Below are 17684 nucleotides of genomic sequence, written 5' to 3' on the forward strand. Positions count from 1 at the left end.
CTCCACACTACCACTCCCATCCTGCCCCCTTATTCCCACCATTACAGCTACCCTCCTCCACACTACCACTCCCATCCTGCCCCCTTATTCCCACCATTACAGCTACCCTCCTCCACACTACCACTCCCATCCTGCCCCCTTATTCCCACCATTACAGCACCCTGCTCCACACTACCACTCCCATCCTGCCCCCTTATTCCCACCATTACAGCACCCTGCTCCACACTACCACTCCCATCATGCCCCCTTATTCCCACCATTACAGCTACCCTCCTCCACACTACCACTCCCATCCTGCCCCCTTATTCCCACCATTACAGCTACCCTCCTCCACACTACCACTCCCATCCTGCCCCCTTATTCTCACCATTACAGCTACCCTGCTCCACACTACCACTCCCATCCTGCCCCCTTATTCCCACCATTACAGCACCCTGCTCCACACTACCACTCCCATCCTGCCCCCTTATTCCCACCATTACAGCACCCTCCTCCACACTACCACTCCCATCCTCCCCCTTATTCCCACCATTACAGCTACCCTCCTCCACACTACCACTCCCATCCTGTCCCCTTACTCCCACCACTACAGCTACCATCCTCCACTCCCATCCTGCCCCCTTATTCCCACCAATTGCATTAAATGTGCTGTTCTATATATACTGTATGTATATATATATATATTTATATACTATATATATGTTATTATTATTATCATTTATTTTTATCGCGCCACAAGTGTTCACCAGCGCCTTACAAAGTACATAAACAAATTGTTGACCAGTGACTTACAGAGCAATACACTACAGGACCAGGACATGGATAATATATATTGCTACATTCGCGACCATAACACCCAGATAAGCAACAGAGCTTAAGCAACCAAGTGTTAGGTGCCTTAGTGGTCAGTAAGAAGTAGATGAAACTAAAGTAGGGAGAAGCACAAGAGGGTAGAGGGCCCTGCTCGTAAGAGCTTACATTCTAAAAGATATATACAGTCAGGTGCATAAATATTGGGACATTGACAGAATTTTCATATTTTGGACTCTATTCACCACCACAATGGCTTTGAAATTAAACAAACAAGATGTACTTTAACTGCAGACTTTCAGATTTAATTTGAGGGTAATTACATCCAAATCAGGTGAATGGTGTAGGAATTACAACGGTTTCTATATGTGCCTCCCACTTTTTAAGGCGCCAAAAGTAATGGGACAAACTAAACAACCCTAAATCTAACTTTCACTTTTTAATACTTTGTTGCAAATCCTTTGCAGGCAATTACAGCCTGAAGCAGGGGCGTATTGGGTCGCCGGGAAAGCGGGAAAGTTACCGCTGGGCCGGCCACATTAACCCCTTTGCTGGGTTGGCCGACACTGCCGGCCGGGCTGGGCAGACACTGACTGCCGGCAGCCGTGCTTCTAGTATTTGCGTTCTGCTATGGAACGCGAGTTACGGAAACCGGAAGCTCCCGGCTCCACCATCAGTCTGCAGTGCCCCCCCTCTATCGGCCTCCGCCGTCAGCTCCCCTCTCTGTGGCATGGTCGCAGCCGGGTTGGCCCATTCCTTCTCCTGGGGCTGCGGGAGATGACGTGGACCATGCAAGGAGGTGGGGAAGGGTGTGCGGTGCAGCTGTGCCTGGGATGGAGTAGGAGCCGCAGGAGCGGGACAAGGTGGCAGGGGGTTTCTAAACATACTTACTCTGGCTGTCAGCGCTGAGAGAGGGGAGGCAGCCGGGATCCATGAGCTGAGGTGACAGTGGAGTGTGGAGGTAATTCCTGTTCAGCTTCTTCTTCCACTCCCATCCTGCCCCCTTATTCCCACCACTACAGCTACCCTCCTCCACACTACCACTCCCATCCTGCCCCCTTATTCCCACCATTACAGCTACCCTCCTCCACACTACCACTCCCATCCTGCCCCCTTATTCCCACCACTACAGCTACCCTCCTCCACACTACCACTCCCATCCTGCCCCCTTATTCCCACCATTACAGCTACCCTCCTCCACACTACCACTCCCATCCTGCCCCCTTATTCCCACCATTACAGCTACCCTCCTCCACACTACCACTCCCATCCTGCCCCCTTATTCCCACCATTACAGCACCCTGCTCCACACTACCACTCCCATCCTGCCCCCTTATTCCCACCATTACAGCTACCCTTCTCCACACTACCACTCCCATCCTGCCCCCTTATTCCCACCATTACAGCACCCTGCTCCACACTACCACTCCCATCCTGCCCCCTTATTCCCACCATTACAGCTACCCTCCTCCACACTACCACTCCCGTCCTGCCCCCTTATTCCCACCATTACAGCTACCCTCCTCCACACTACCACTCCCATCCTCCCCCTTATTCCCACCATTACAGCTACCCTCCTCCACACTACCACTCCCATCCTGTCCCCTTATTCCCACCACTACAGCTACCATCCTCCACTCCCATCCTGCCCCCTTATTCCCACCTTTACAGCTACCCTCCTCCACACTACTACTCCCATCCTGTCGGGTGTCAATGTGTGTGTGTTTTTTTTTTGTTCCTGTGGGGATCAATGTATTTTAATTTTTTTGTGGGGGCCAATGTGTTTTGTTTTTTTTTTTTCCTGTAGAGGTCAATGTGTTTGTCTGGTTATTTTTTGTGGGGGCCAGTGTGTGTTTTATTTTATTTTTTGTTGAGGCTGATGTGTTTTTATTTTTTTCCTGTAGGAGCCAGTGTGTTTTATTGTGTCCTGTGGGGGCAATTTTTTATTTTTTTCGCTGTCGGGATTCAATGTGTTTTTTTTTCTGTAGGGGCCAAAGTGTGTGTTTTTTCCTGTGAGGACCAATGTGTTTTTATTTTTTTCTTATGCATTATTTCTGCGCATGTGTCTGAGTTGCAGTGCGGATTCAGTCGCATGTACCAAGAAGTGTATTAGAAATGTGTTGGGTGTTCAGGGCTGGCTATAGAGATGCTGAATTGCCCACATTGGAGGCCATACTCCATAGTGCCAATGGTGCAACTAATTGTGACGTCTAAAGACACACAAAGCATGATTGCAGCGTCTTTAGACAGAAACAGTGGGGGTCTCAGTCCTTGCATATTCGGACGCAGGGCTGTACACCAGGGAAGGGCATTCTAGGCTCATTAGGCTGAAGTCACAGACAGCAGCAGAAGACGCAAAGATGGCTGCAACTGTGTACAACTCAGAATCAGGCCCTATAAGAAGGGATTCCGCCCCTATTGACAGACCCACCTCCTCAACAGACTCCGCCCCATTAGGGCTGCTTTCATAAATTTCCCGGGCTGGTTTTCTGTCCCAATCCGCCCCTGGCCTGAAGTCTGGAACGCATAGACATTACCAGACGCTGGGTTTCATCCCTGGTGATGCTCTGCCAGGCCTCTACTGCAAATGTCTTCAGTTCCTGCTTGTTCTTGGGGCATTTTCCCTTCAGTTTTGTCTTCATTAAGTGAAATGCATGCTCAATCAGATTCAGGTCAGGGGATTGACTTGGCCATTGCATAACATTCCACTTTTTAGCCTTAAAAAACTCTTTGGTTTCTTTTGCAGTATGCTTCGGGTCATTGTCCATCTGCACTGTGAAGCGCCGTCCAATGAGTTCTGAAGCATTTGACTGAATATGAGCATATAATATTGCCCGAAACACTTCAGAATCCATTGCTTTTGTCAGCAGTCACATCATCAATAAATACAAGGGAACCAGTTCCATTGGTAGCCATACATGCTCACACCGTGACACTACCACCACCATGCTTCACTGATGAGGTGGTATGTTTTGGATCATGAGCAGTTCCTTTCCTTCTCCATACTCCTCTTCCCATCACTCTGGTACAAGTTGATCTTTGTCTCATCTGTCCATAGGATGTTGTTCCAGAACTGTAATGGCTTTTTTAGATGTTGTTTGGCAAACTCTAATCTGGTCTTCCTGTTTTTGAGGCTCACCAATGGTTTACATCTTGTGGTGAACCCTCTATATTCACTCTTGTGAAGTCTTATTTTGATTGTTGACTTTGACACCAGGGAAATAATTCTTCTGTCATTCACCACAGTTGTTTTCCGTGGTCGTCCGGGTCTTTTGGTGTTGCTGAGCTCTCCGGTGCGTTCTTTCTTTTTAACAATGTTCCAAACAGTTGATTTGGCCACACCTAATGTTTTTGTTCTCTCTGTGATGGGTTTGTTTTGATTTTTTCAGCCTAATGATGGCTTGCTTCACTGATAGTGACAGCTCTTTGGATCTCATATTGAGAGTCGACAGCAACTGATTCCAAATGCAAATGTCACACCTAGAATCAACTCCAGTCCTTTTACCTGCTTAATTGATAATGAAATAACGAAGGAATAGCCCACACCTGTCCATGAAATAGCTTTTGCGCTGATAGTCCCATTACTTTTGGCCCCTTAAAAAGTGGGAGGCAGATATAGAAACCGTTGTAATTCCTACACCGTTCACCTGATTTGGATGTAATTACCCTCAAATTAAATCTGAAAGTCTGCAGTTAAAGCACATCTTGTTTGTTTCATTTCAAAGCCATTGTGGTGGTGAATAGAGGCCAAAATATGAAAATTCTGTCAATGTCCCAATATTTATGCACCTGACTGTGTATTTATTATGCCCTTCTGCTCCACGGGAGGTTTCTGTCCTCCCTGAACTCGCCTTATATATACTGTAAATATATATAGTCCTGCACGGACCGGCACTCTCCCAACAAGTTCCAACAACTCTGGTGCCCTCAGGATGAATTTCATGTACAAGATCAGTACAAACAAGCAGCGGCACTCAGACATTAGTAAAAGTAAAAAGTTTATTAAATACTCATCTGTGACACCAATATTTCGGGACGCACCTGTCCTTATGTCAAGGTATAAATATATATATACTATTGCATTGGAGGAAGTAAGAGTGTTTTATTATTCATTACAGATATCGGATGGAATAGAACACCTACAGGAGGCGCTTAAACTCCGTAAAGACGATCTGCATTGTCTTCACCTGCTGGCCCTCCTGTTATCAGCACAAAAGCAGTATAAACATGCGATCGATGTCATCGATATGGCCCTAGCGGAGTACCCAGAAAACTTCAGGTACGCAGAGAGTTTTTTTATCTTTGTCATTGGATCAATCTTTGTTGATGACAAATAACATAAGACACAGTCACTAAATACTAATAACCTGCAGAATGTTACTCGTGTTCCCGTTTGAAGTTTTCACTTCTAACCCGCCAGGAAAAGTAAGCCACCGCTTCATAAAGAAAGCCCCTCGTCTCTACGGCCCTAATGAAGTAGCCGGCGGCTTGATGCCTTCAAATTGCTTTTTCAAGGCCCAACCTCACTGCGTGATGCTTTGCCCTCTGTGCGTGTCACTTGGGCCTCCCCCTCCTTGTTAATGAAGTCATTCTTATCATTTCCTGTGCCTTTTAGTCACATATTATATAATCAAGCAGATTAGTTATTTTCCAGTGCCGTAGCCGGGTGCCTTTACCACCCCCCGGCACATGTGACGTCATGATGTCACACAGCAAGTGCCAGTGGAGCACTGGGAGTAGGAAGATAGGTGATGGGCGCATCCTAATGACTCTTCAGTCACCCCACAAGCTGAAAGACGGTAGTTGTCTGTCTCACCAGGTTGCGAATGCGGCAGCGGTTATGCTACCACTTTGGCCGTGTGCCCTGGGAAGAGACCCCGGCCGAATAACCCATGTTACTGCCCTGTTCATTTTTAGTACCCTGGATGTGCTACGGTTTGCTCTTTTGATTTAACATTTGCAATGATTTTTAAGTTTAGCTACCCTTTAAAATAATTTAAAGATGGAAAATCCATTTAGGCCATGTAATATCAGTCCAGTTTGTTATAGAACGCCATTTCTCTTACCATGGGACTGGCAGACAGAAAATGTTTCCAGTAAAAAAAAAAGTCTCATTATTTTCCAGAAATATAATAGTGTTGATATGCGTTATTACGAAGCTTGTTTGAACTATTCTGGCTTCCACATTGTTTTGGAGACAGACAGAGGTTACACCCAGACAGATCCTCGGTAGTGCCCGCTGCTGAATAGTAACACACAGATTCTATTTCACCCTAATAATTAAATTCCCTTAAAATCTACTGGGACGCCCTGCCAATCCCTGCCAAAAAGCATCCTAACCTGACATCACACTTTTCATACTTATATTTTAACGTGACAAAATGTCACTGGTAATTCAGAATACACTGATATTTATTTTCCCAGCAGGCATGTTGCCTTTTTGATAGTTATTTTTATTAAGCTACTTTTTTCCAGATTTCCAGCGTATTATAGTTCAAAATAAATATGTGTAATGTAGATAATGTCATCGATTTATTTAAATCAAAGATTAAATGAAATGTTAACTCATTGCTGGTGGTTGGTGATTTTGGTGGGCACACTGCCACAATCACCAGGTTTTTTATCCTGCCGTAACGGCGTCAGCCTGCAGCTCACAGCAGTGTGCCCGTTCTTCCCCCGTAGTGACCAAGGCAGCAGGGACATTACAAGGGAGGGTGAGAATGCACTCTGGCCGACACATGCCCAACTGCTATCACATGCTGTTGAGTTGGACCATACAGCATAGGGGTCCTTAATATTGACACAATAATTAGCAGGTCCATTAAGTTATGTTACACAGGGGTCTATTTACTAAGCAGTGATAGGAGAAGTGAAAAGTGATAAGGTGCCAGCCAATCAGCTCCCAGCTGTCATCTCACAGGCTGTTTGAAAAATGACAGTTGGGAGCTGATTGGCTGGCATCTTATCACTTTTCACTCTGTCTCCTAACACTGCTTAGTAAATAGACCCCAAAGTGCCCTGTGACTGCAGTTTAGGAAAAGCCTCCCTGCATACTATGCTGCAACTCTAAAGGGGATAAAAATGGATCTTTGAGACATGTTTAAAACCAGAGTGAAGAGAGTACCATTAATCCTCTCTGTGTATAATTGTTCTGTGACTGACTTATGATTTTATTTACCACCCATCAGCCTACTTACTGATTTTGGTTATCACTATGGGGCGGGGGGATTCAAAATTCCACACCCCCACCTCTAAATTCCCACTTCGACACTGATGCTGTTGCCATGAAGAACTCTTCTGAACATTATAGAGCTGCCACTACCACCTACACAAGAGGTTTGCTAACATGCTGGAAGTGTTTTATCAAAATGTCCATTGGGTACCCCCCCTATACTTGTGGCTGACGTTGGCATCTTTCATGATGTTTCCGGAAAGGATGGCACATGCGCAGCAAATAGCAAAGACTTTTCTTCTATCTGTTATGCAGGCACCATCCTTTCGAGGACATCACCAGAAAGATGGCACCACTGCCAGCAACAGGCATGGTGGGGGGGTAGATGCAGCACTGCACAGTGGAGAGGCTGTTCTGGGTGTATGGTTGGTGTATAGCGAGGGGCCCCATGTACTGCACACCTTCAACCTATTACCACTGTAACAAGCCCTTTACCCCAGCCAGAGTCCCATCATTAGCTACACGGAGCATCTCCGGCTACAGACAATAAAAGCTTGGTATTATGTATTTGGCAAAGGATATCATTGAGTTGTCAGTGGTACTCATTACAGTACTCCAGATCACTCCTGTAAAATACAGATTATTACCCATTTCTACCTGTACTATTGTTTCTATTCACATCTCTCTGTTTTTCTTTGCGTCCTTCCTCCTCACACTTATTGTCGTTTTCTCCCTCCTTTATCTGTACTATGTACTATGTCATCTTCTTTTATCACTCCCTCTATCAACCCCATTTTTTCTCTTGCTTTCTATGTTCCTCTCAGTTTATTTCCCTTTCCGTTCCTCCTTCATCCCTCTGCAGACTGGCGGCTTCCTCTCTCTGTCTCAGTGCTGGCTCCTCTTCTTATATCATCCGTTCTGCAGAGGCCGAGCCCTTCTCTGATTGGTGGAAAAGCTATGAGCAGCGGGACTAACGTTCCTATGGAATGGTGACTTTGCGTGCTCGGCAGGCACATACAGCAACTATCATGTTCCACTCTTACTACTGAGGCTAATAGGTGACCACTGCATTTTCTGTGTTATATACTTGCTAACCATATTCATCACAAGTTCAATCAGGGATATTCCTGCTACTGAACGCCCATTTCTTGGTGCAGTATTGTGACACAAGTATCAGATATACCAAACTACTTTTTTTTAATCACTATTTCTTAATTTATAGGTTTTCGTATATAATTGATGTTATGATTTAAAGGGGAAAATCCAATTTGAAAGGCACTACACCATTGTAAAGAGTACACATGCAGTAGGGAGGCCAATCCCGGGATCATGTTTGGCGGGTAACCGGGATTTGGGGCTAAAAATTGCCGGTTTTGAATCCCGGTATTGGAAGCCTCCAATCCCTATCCCGGCATTGGCCATAATTGTTTTTCTTTAAAATACCGGGCAGAGCTGAGCAGCTCCAGCGAAGTGCTCAGACGCATCCCGGCTCCCCCTTCCCCTGGCTGGCACAGTGCACCCGACAACGGCTGGACCGAGCCCTGCCACAAGCCCCACCGTTAAGTAACTGGGAGGGGGGGCATTTTTTTTAAATCCAGGCCAATCCCAGATATCCCGGGATTGAGTTTTTTTCAATCCTGAATCCTGGTATTGAAAAAAATCCCCAGGATTGGCCTCCCTAACAGGATGTCTGGTTACCCAGTTGGGGCAACTCAGGAACAATTTGCATATGTTCCCGGAATTCCATGGCTACAGTTTAATCCTTCTTCCTTTGGTTCTGTTTGATGATGCTATTAAAAACTAGCTATGACAATGTAATTTTTTTTTTTTTTACCAGATAACTATGTGTATCTGTTAATTAATGCATTACACAGCATTGTTACTCTGCTATTGTGTGCTCTTTAGAGCCTGCTTTCCCGTTAATACAGTGACACCAGCCCAATATAAAAGCAGAATTCTTTTGTGTTAGGTGTCACCCATGCAACACTCTGCTAATAAAAGCTCTCCCAGCTCCTGCGTGTCGCGTATATATGGCAGCGTTTCCATAGCAGCATGATCTGGCAGCTTTTTAATATGGACACAAATAGGCTCTCTGTGTTTAACAATATGTAGTGCATGAATCTTGTCCTCATAACATTACCTATTCCAGCTCAGAGAAATGTGTTATTCCCAAACAGATGTTTTCCTTAAACAATGCAGCTGTACTGTAGCTGGCTTCAGACTGACCGTACTTATTTTATTTTCCAAAGCACATGAGCACTTGTAGCACAGACTTTGCTCCATAGAAAACAAAAATGCCAATTTGCAGTCCGCTTCAAGGATGAAATATAAAAAGTATTTTTATTTTCCTGTTATGCTTAGGGCCCCATAGTGTCCCTATGGTTCCATTTGGTGATATACAGGGGCAGCACAGACGGTGTAATGGTTAGTGTTACTGCCTCACTGCACTGAGGTCATGGGTTTGATTCCCACCATGGCCCTAACTGTGTTTCCTCCCACACTCCAAAATATACTGGTAGGTTAATTGGCTCCCCACAAAATTGACCATAGTGTGTATGTTTGTGAGCATGTGGTTGGGAATATAGATTGTAAGCTCCACTGGGGCAGGGACAGATGTGAATGGTAAGATGTGCTGCGGAATATGTGTGCGGTATATAAATAACTGGTAATAAATATACATGGAGTAACATATTGTATTTACTCATTATTTCAAGTGCAGTTTCAATTCAAACAATGCACAAGTAAGTTTTTGTACAGAGTAAATTTTGTTGCATGGGGCCTTCGGATGGATCAAGCCTTCTATAGAGTGGAGGAGAGGACAATTGAAGATTTGGTCCCTAGCAACCAACCAGCTTCGAGGTAGCATTTATTAAGTCCATTCTTTAAAGTGATAGGTAGAATCTGATTGGATGCTATGGGAAACTGCTCCACTTGTCCTCCTCTTCACTCTTTAGAAAGATTGATAAATGTCCCATTCGTTACTTGTATGTCTAGTGATACACAATGTATATATGCAATTAGTCTGTAAGAGAAAAACTGCTTTCACAATTATAATAACTTGTGTTTCCGTTACACTGTTCACAATGGGCACAGGGCACACATACGAGTATTTGTGGCAGACAGTTTTAGAATGCAGCCTATTCATTCTTGAGGGACTAGTGGCATCAATGAGGCATTGCTGAGTGACATCACTAAGCACATCGATATTCATGGTACAGGGATGTCATTAGTTCCTAGAAATGGATAGGCTACACTCTCAGATTGGTTGCTTTTAAAATTGTGCACTTTAGTGGTATGGCATCTTGCATGTTCCGGCTGGTCATGTAGATCACTGGGACTGTTTAGCAATGTATGGCGATAGAGCTGGTTTTCTATTGCCACTTATTACAGTGATAGAAACCCACCTATCTTCATTATTTATTAATTCAATCTCACAGAGGAAGCCGGCCAGTACTCAGCTATCTTGGCAATAGTGGGCCGGGTTGTTCGAGCGCTGCTGTCACCCACGGTGCAGGGCCCTGGAGGCGGTAACATCGCTGCCCACGGCTCCAGCATATGGCTAGCAGGCTATCTGGAAGGGCTTTGGATGCTCCGTGCACGCACCCTGCACCCTGCAGTCTGTACAGCTAATTGATTTTTTTCAGCTACCACCATTCTGAAATGGCGATAACTTATCGCCATTTCAGAATGATGGTAGCTGAAAAAAATCATTACACAAGAAGGATTGCTGTGTTACATGTACTGTGGGAATGTTTTCACAGGCGACAGATAACCTCCAGCAATAGTAATGGTATCACCAGTTGTAACCGCTTAATAAATAGGGAAAAGCCCTATTTCCATCAATAGCTCACGTTTCACTAGAGATGGGGCTTTTCTCAGTTTAAGCAATAAACTTTTACAGAAACTTTGGTTAATGAATTATCATTTCAAAACTTGTATATGCGTCTTTGATCATTTGTTTTACCTCAAAATGTCTGTTTTTGTAATCTTAGGAATATTAATTGAGGTTACATTGCGGTTCTGTAAAGTAATACAATGCCTAGTTTGTTTGAACTTGATGTCTATGGTGGGATTTCACCTATCATCACGTAAAGACGTTACTACTCATCGGGATAAATTTACTAAAATGGGACTTCTATTTAACAAGTGATGTTGCCCATAGCAGCCAATCAGATTCTACTTCTCATTTATCTAGCACCTTCTAGAAGATAATACCTGGAATCTGATTGGTTGCTATGAGCAACATCACTTCTTAATAGAACTCCCATCTTAGTAAATTTACCCCATACTATACTAGATAGACATGATGATGAAGATACCATTTATCCTACATTTCTGAAGGAAAGCATAGTATCGTTCTTTTTTCTTTTTTTATATGTTTCTTTATTGAAGCACAATAATTGTGTAGAACAGTACAAAAGTTACACAGATATAGTTAGTATTAGCATTAATAGTGACCTATTTATGGCATATACACAGAAAAAACAACAACTAGGAACTAATGCAATAGCTTATCAGTAGATATCTTCACCAATAAATCACTACAATACAGTAAATAAAACACTATAAATGTAAATAATATTAACAAGTTCATATAGTGTGAGCCCGGGTTCTCGACATCTTTTCATAACTCTCATTGGAATGATTATTGCACAGATACGTGTTTCATACCAGAGTGTATTCCTAAAACATTTCTCTAATTGTTCTTTCAATGATTGGGACAATGTTTCGATGTAACTTTCGCAAGTGGAAAAAAAAAATTCAGTGAACTTTTCTTTTTGCAGCATGGCCTCAAGCCACTCCATTCCAAAGATGTGGAAAAGTTTTCCTTGAAACATCATTAGTGTAGGTGCTGTGGCCTGCAGCACACCTGCAAAATGCATTTCTTTGCTACCGCTGAGATAATAATTAGTAACTTTTTAACCCCTCTTGGTCCTTTAGTTTAGTATCGTTCTTTTTAATCTGCTGCAATATATGTTGTATATGTCTAATTACTCTAATAGGCCTCTTAGGAAGGGGCTGACATATTAAGTTTGAGGCCCCATAACTCAGAAATGAAAACCCAGATACTAAAAGTCAGCTGAGGTTTTCTCAGACCATATTTTCTTTTTGGTTCCAAATTTATGAGGAAATGTATCAAACCTTCTAAAGAGCACAAGTGGAGATGTTACCCATAGCAACCAATCAGATTATAGCTATCATATGATCGAATGTGCCAGATACATAATAGCTATGATCTGATTGGTTGGCCTAGACAACATCTCCACTTGTCCACTTGAGAAGATGAGATAAATGTCCCACAAAGTCTTAATTATCTTTTATAATTTTTTTATATAGCGCCATCATATCAGGTGAGGCAGAGCCTTTCTTGTCATATGGTGGGATGCATGATGCCCCCATTTTCGGGGTTTGACCGCATTTCTTTCCTTCCTGCATCTCGCCCATACTTGGGTATACTCCACAGTTTTTACTATAAAAATTATAAGAAAAATGTAAAGAAAATATTATGAATAGCTTGTATTATTCTATTTTATTGTCAAAACTCTGGAGTAATAAGTGTATGGCAGGTGAGGCACTGCCTCCCCTGTCTACCTTTTCCGCACATCCCTGATGAAAACACACCAAACTTCCAACACTATACACTACTGCACCTTTGTATAATGCCCACATGAACCCTCGGATTCTTAGACCTATACTAGCCAGTGCCTCCCCAGCCATTTACCTCACCTCACGTCACTGCATCATATTACACAGCACCGTGCAGAGAATATGTAACCCTTCACATAATCTAATCTCCTATGTGTCTGGAAGGCTGGAGAAATGCATTATCAGATGCTCTGGCTGAACCTTTATTGTATTGGCATAATGAATCTATCTTGTAGATTATATCAGTTGTCCCTGAGCACAGAATCCCTTTACTGTATCTTTCCCCCGGCGACAATGATAGGTCTGACCCAGTGCGAATCTGCACCTGCAGCCTCTAACCTCACTCTGTTACCCAATCATGTCCATTCATCAAGTCAGAAAGCATCAGCTATCGCCATGGCAACCAGGAAGCAGTGGAGTCTGCTTTAGGGCTGAGAGAATATTGAACTAAGATTATATTCTATATTTAGTGCATGTCAAATAGAAACGGAAGAAACTGAGCCGAGGGCTCATTCTCTGTCTATTTATCTAATCACATTCAAATATCGTTGCTAATCAAGTGGCTGCATGGTCTGTATTTGGGAAGGTACAATATTGACATACAGTATTGAAGTAATACATTATACGGTAGTTTCAGAACACGATCACTGGTAGTTGCTTTTTATTGTTGGGTCATTTTATTTATTCTTTTACATACAGATGTATAGGAGACTATCTTGTTTTGTTACTTTTAAATCGGCGCATTTCATTGCCTATGTGCTGCAAGTATGTTCTATACAGGACTGCTTTTAAATGGTTCCTGTATATGTACATACTTCCCAACTGTCCCGCATTCAGCAGGATAGTCCTGTTTTTCTGGGACTGTCCCGCTGTTCCACCCAGCGGGCTGCAGTATCCCGCAGTGAGGGGTGGGGAGGAGTTGGGGGCAGCACAAACCGCCGAGGGTAAGTAAAGAGTAAGTAGAGGTAGAATAGATGCCGTGCGCATGCCATCTACTCAGTAGTGCAGGGTGAGCCTGGGGGCTGCCCAGCATCTCAGAGAGTGCTGGCCACGCCTAAACAATGATAATGGTGATAATATAGCTTTTCCACACATACTTAGAGCCCGATCCATCTTGAGATGCATTCGCCTTTGCACTGGCAGCATAAGAAACTAGGGGGACAGAGTGAAAAGTGATAAGAAAGTGATAAGGTGCCAGCCAATCAGCTCCCACCTGTCATTTTTGAAACACAGCCTGTGAGATGACAGTTGGGAGCTGATTGGCTGGCACCTTATCACTTTCTTATCACTTTTCACTCTGTTACCTAACACTGCATAGTAAATAGACCCCTAGATTACAACAAGTCACCTTCATTAGTGAGTGTGTACTGGCATCTGCCCTATATGTCTCCTAACAGGCGTATATGAACATAATTGCCTGTCCATGCAGCAATACTGAGCATTGAGAATGTCCCTTGCCACCATAGTTCCGCGTCACTGGTCATAAGGTTTCATATGTTGAAAATGCGTGCGGGTCTGCACATGTTCACTATCTGAGCATGCGCAAAATACCGCACGATCCGAGGAACAAACTGTCGTAGCGCTCACTCTGCAATAACCCCATTGTATATTTAAGTAATAAGGGTACTCTTCACAATAATAGCATAGTATCCTGCATCTCTCCCTTTCTTCCAGATTCATGATCCCAACTGGACCCACATTAATTCCGATATTACTTAGGGTCCCCAGACATCCCATAAATATAGTAAGTCCACATATTTGAAACCAGTGGTTGTACCCACATCCATTACTAGCATAGAGAGTATTGGGCACTAACTAATGGGCGTGGCATCCTCATTAGCCCCACCCCTCTGCACTCTCACCCAATTACAAGAGTTCTTCTGTGTACATACTTTCACCCTGAATTTGGGTACAGAACATTTACGCATTATACAACCTTACCTATATAGGGATGGACATTGAATGAATCATCTCCAATGGTGTCCATCAATGGCCTACAACAATGGCGCTACTGTCACATTAAAATTAGTAAAAATAGAGGAAAGCGCTCCGTGGTATATATGGTGTAACTATAACCGGATAACAGTGTGACTAAATATGGCCAGCTGTATGTGCCACAAATATAGTGTTTGTCAGTATTACAATTGGTCTCAAATCCTTATATACAGTATTTGTCGTATTGTTTTCTAGATGGCAAAAGTTGTGCTGGGCAAAAACTTGAGGCAGGAGCTTTTGCCTCAAGTTTTTGCCCAGCAGAACTTTTGCGGTCTAGTCACACTGTTATCTGGTTATAGTTATATATATATGTATATATATATATATATATATATATATATATATACCACGGAGCGCTTTCCTCTATTTTTACTCATTTCAATTTGAGTGGAGGAGATTAGGACACCTCCTGAGGTAGCAGCTAGTGGTGTGATCTTCCCCCAACCTGTGAGCGCTGACCGTCTGTAGTATTTGGCATGCCACTGTCACATGTCCGCTCTCGTATCGCTGTTGTTGGCAGGAAACCTTCGATGGCGACACAAGTGCGGACATGTGACAGTGGTGGACCTATCAGAGAGGGAAAGTGGGACTAAGCAACATGCTACAGGGGAAAATAAAACATTAGCGGGTTACCATTAGAAATCAGTCATAGATAGCAAAGAAACATTGGGACTCTACCATCACAAAAAAAAAAAAAATCATCAAAGCAAACCATCGATTGGCATTAAGCATTGATGATCGATGTCTATCCCTAACCCCATGCAGATACTGTTTATCAGACATCCACCATATCACAGGGACTTTGAGGAGCAGCTGCGGAACCTCGCTTTGGAGTCCTCACTGCACCTTGAATCAGCCGCACCTGATGAGAAAGGCACTATCACTAGACCACTTACACGCCTTGCATTCCACAAAAGAATCCTCTAGACTCAGGCGGAACAAATGAAAAAAAGTTAAGCACAGCTGCTCTTTTAAGAAGACCTTCCCTGCTTTCCTCATTCATTGCACAACACTTTTATTCACAGTCTATCACATAATAGTACACTTATACTACACACAGCGTTCAGATCAGACTGACTTTCTGAACCTCAGCCTCACACACAGCTAATCTCTTAAGGAGATAGGCACATATAATGCACATGTTACTGTTACACGTTAATGAGGACTAGCACTATATTAACATGTACAGAGCCACCATGCTAACCTACACAATGGGACCAGTTGCACCAGAGCTGCATGCAATGCAGAAGAGCTACGGTATAGTCACATAGGAAGGGCTTATCTGAATGAGTGCTCAAGCCAGCCTTAAAGCCACTTAAACATACTGCAGAGCTACTGACAGCACAGTAGGGGTTTATGCTAACAACACGGGAGCTTAAACACACACATAAAGCGCTATAATCACTTCATAAGATCATGTGCATTACGCAGCGACATAATAGAGCTTTGCTCATTTCAACAGAGCTTAAACATAGAAAGGAGCGTTAATCACTGCAAAAGGGCTATAAACAGGATAGAGCTATATACAGATGTGTCCTTGCTCAACTAGCCTCAATGCGCCACACAGCGCAACTTGCCTGGCAAGTTGCGTGAGCCACCAGATCCTTGCAACTCTGCTAGCATCAGGCGTCTTTTTTTGCCAAAAATGCGCCTCAGTCGCAATGTGATGCACCTAGGATGCATCAGGTGACGATGATGATTCATTTGATATGTGACACTTGTATATCTGTAGAAGCATTTTCCACCAATAACACACCCGGCGATAGCAGAGTCTTACGGGACCAGGTGCGTCAAGAGAGGCTGTATGACGCGACTGCAGCAAGGATGAGTGTGGACACATCTGTACCTAAAATAGAGCCTACATGACTGAAAATCAATACCGAACTATAAGTACAACAGATACAATTTGTTTTGGACCACCAGCTGGGCCACAGCCACTTCATGGACACCCCACGACCATCACCAGGTAAGACCTAACACCACGTCAAGACCAGGATATTGCGAATTACTCAGTAACCTTGGCCAAGAGAGTAGTTACCAGCAGCACATCTTTCATCTATCCCACTGTCCTCGTTCACCATAGTGAGTGGGTGCTTCTGGTAGCAGAACTAGGTGTTTTTAGGGGACTAGCACTTCTGGAGCATTATGTATATATCCTGGGCGTGTGATCAGACCCACTGTGTTGTGGTCATGACCCCAATGTTAAGAGATTATGGATTAGTGCACAGGTTCTCAAACTCAGGGCCTGATTCAGACCCGCTCGCGAGCGCTGAGCGCTCGCAAGCAGGTCGATGGTGGCCCAGTGCGCATGCGCACGACGGAGCTGGCTCCGTCGTGTGCATGCGCGAGACCCGGATAGCGACGGGCAAGCCGTCGCTCCGGGTCTCGTACCAAAGGGGACATGCTGTCAATGGTGAGTGACAGCACGCCCCCTTTGGTGGGCGTGCCGGGGGCGTGGCTGCCCAGACGGAGGCGCTCCCATGGGAACACCTACCGTCTGGGGCCGGCCCCACTGACATCACAAGTGATGTCAGTGGGAGTGCTTTCGGCTCTGTTTGAGCCGAAAGCACTCCAGGGCTTGCGGCAACGAGACCCTACCACAAGGGTCTCGTCGCAAGCCCGATGGTCGCGATGGTCTTGACCATCGCGAGCATCTTCCTGCCCGCTCGCTATAGCTGTGGGTGGTCACCCACAGCTATGCGAGCGGGCAGGAGGCCGTTAAAAAAAAAAATAGCCCGGCCCTGATTAAGAGCGAGCGCTCTGTCAGAGCGTTCGGCTCTGAATCAGGGCCTCAGTCCTCAGAACACCCATCACTACATGTTCTGCAGGTCTCCTCACAGTATCACAAGTGAAATAATTAGCTCCACTCGTCAAACATTTAAAATGTGTCAGTATGAGTAATGACTACACCTGTGCACCTGCTAGGTGACCTAGAAAAGGGGACCCGTGTGGGGTTCTGAAGACCAAGTTTGAGAACCTCTGGATTAGAGACTCGTGGTTAAACTTCAGAAACTTTGCCTCATTCCTCGAGTGTTATTATAGCGCTGTGCATAAGATTGTG

At 44.3% G+C, this 17684-nt stretch overlaps 1 protein-coding gene across 1 annotated transcript in view; it reads left to right on the forward strand.

The window, feature by feature from the left end:
• TTC7A (tetratricopeptide repeat domain 7A) overlaps positions 1-17684 on the forward strand; it is a 472360-nt gene that overhangs the window by 288077 nt on the left and 166599 nt on the right. Inside the window, exon 15 of the mRNA XM_088450682.1 lies at positions 4929-5089. Coding sequence (XP_088306808.1) covers positions 4929-5089 — 161 coding nt within the window. The remainder of the gene's footprint in view (positions 1-4928; positions 5090-17684) is intronic.

This window comes from Taudactylus pleione, unplaced genomic scaffold (genome assembly GCF_031769625.1).
Source record: "Taudactylus pleione unplaced genomic scaffold, aTauple2 ptg000522l, whole genome shotgun sequence".
Taxonomy (NCBI): domain Eukaryota; kingdom Metazoa; phylum Chordata; class Amphibia; order Anura; family Myobatrachidae; genus Taudactylus; species Taudactylus pleione.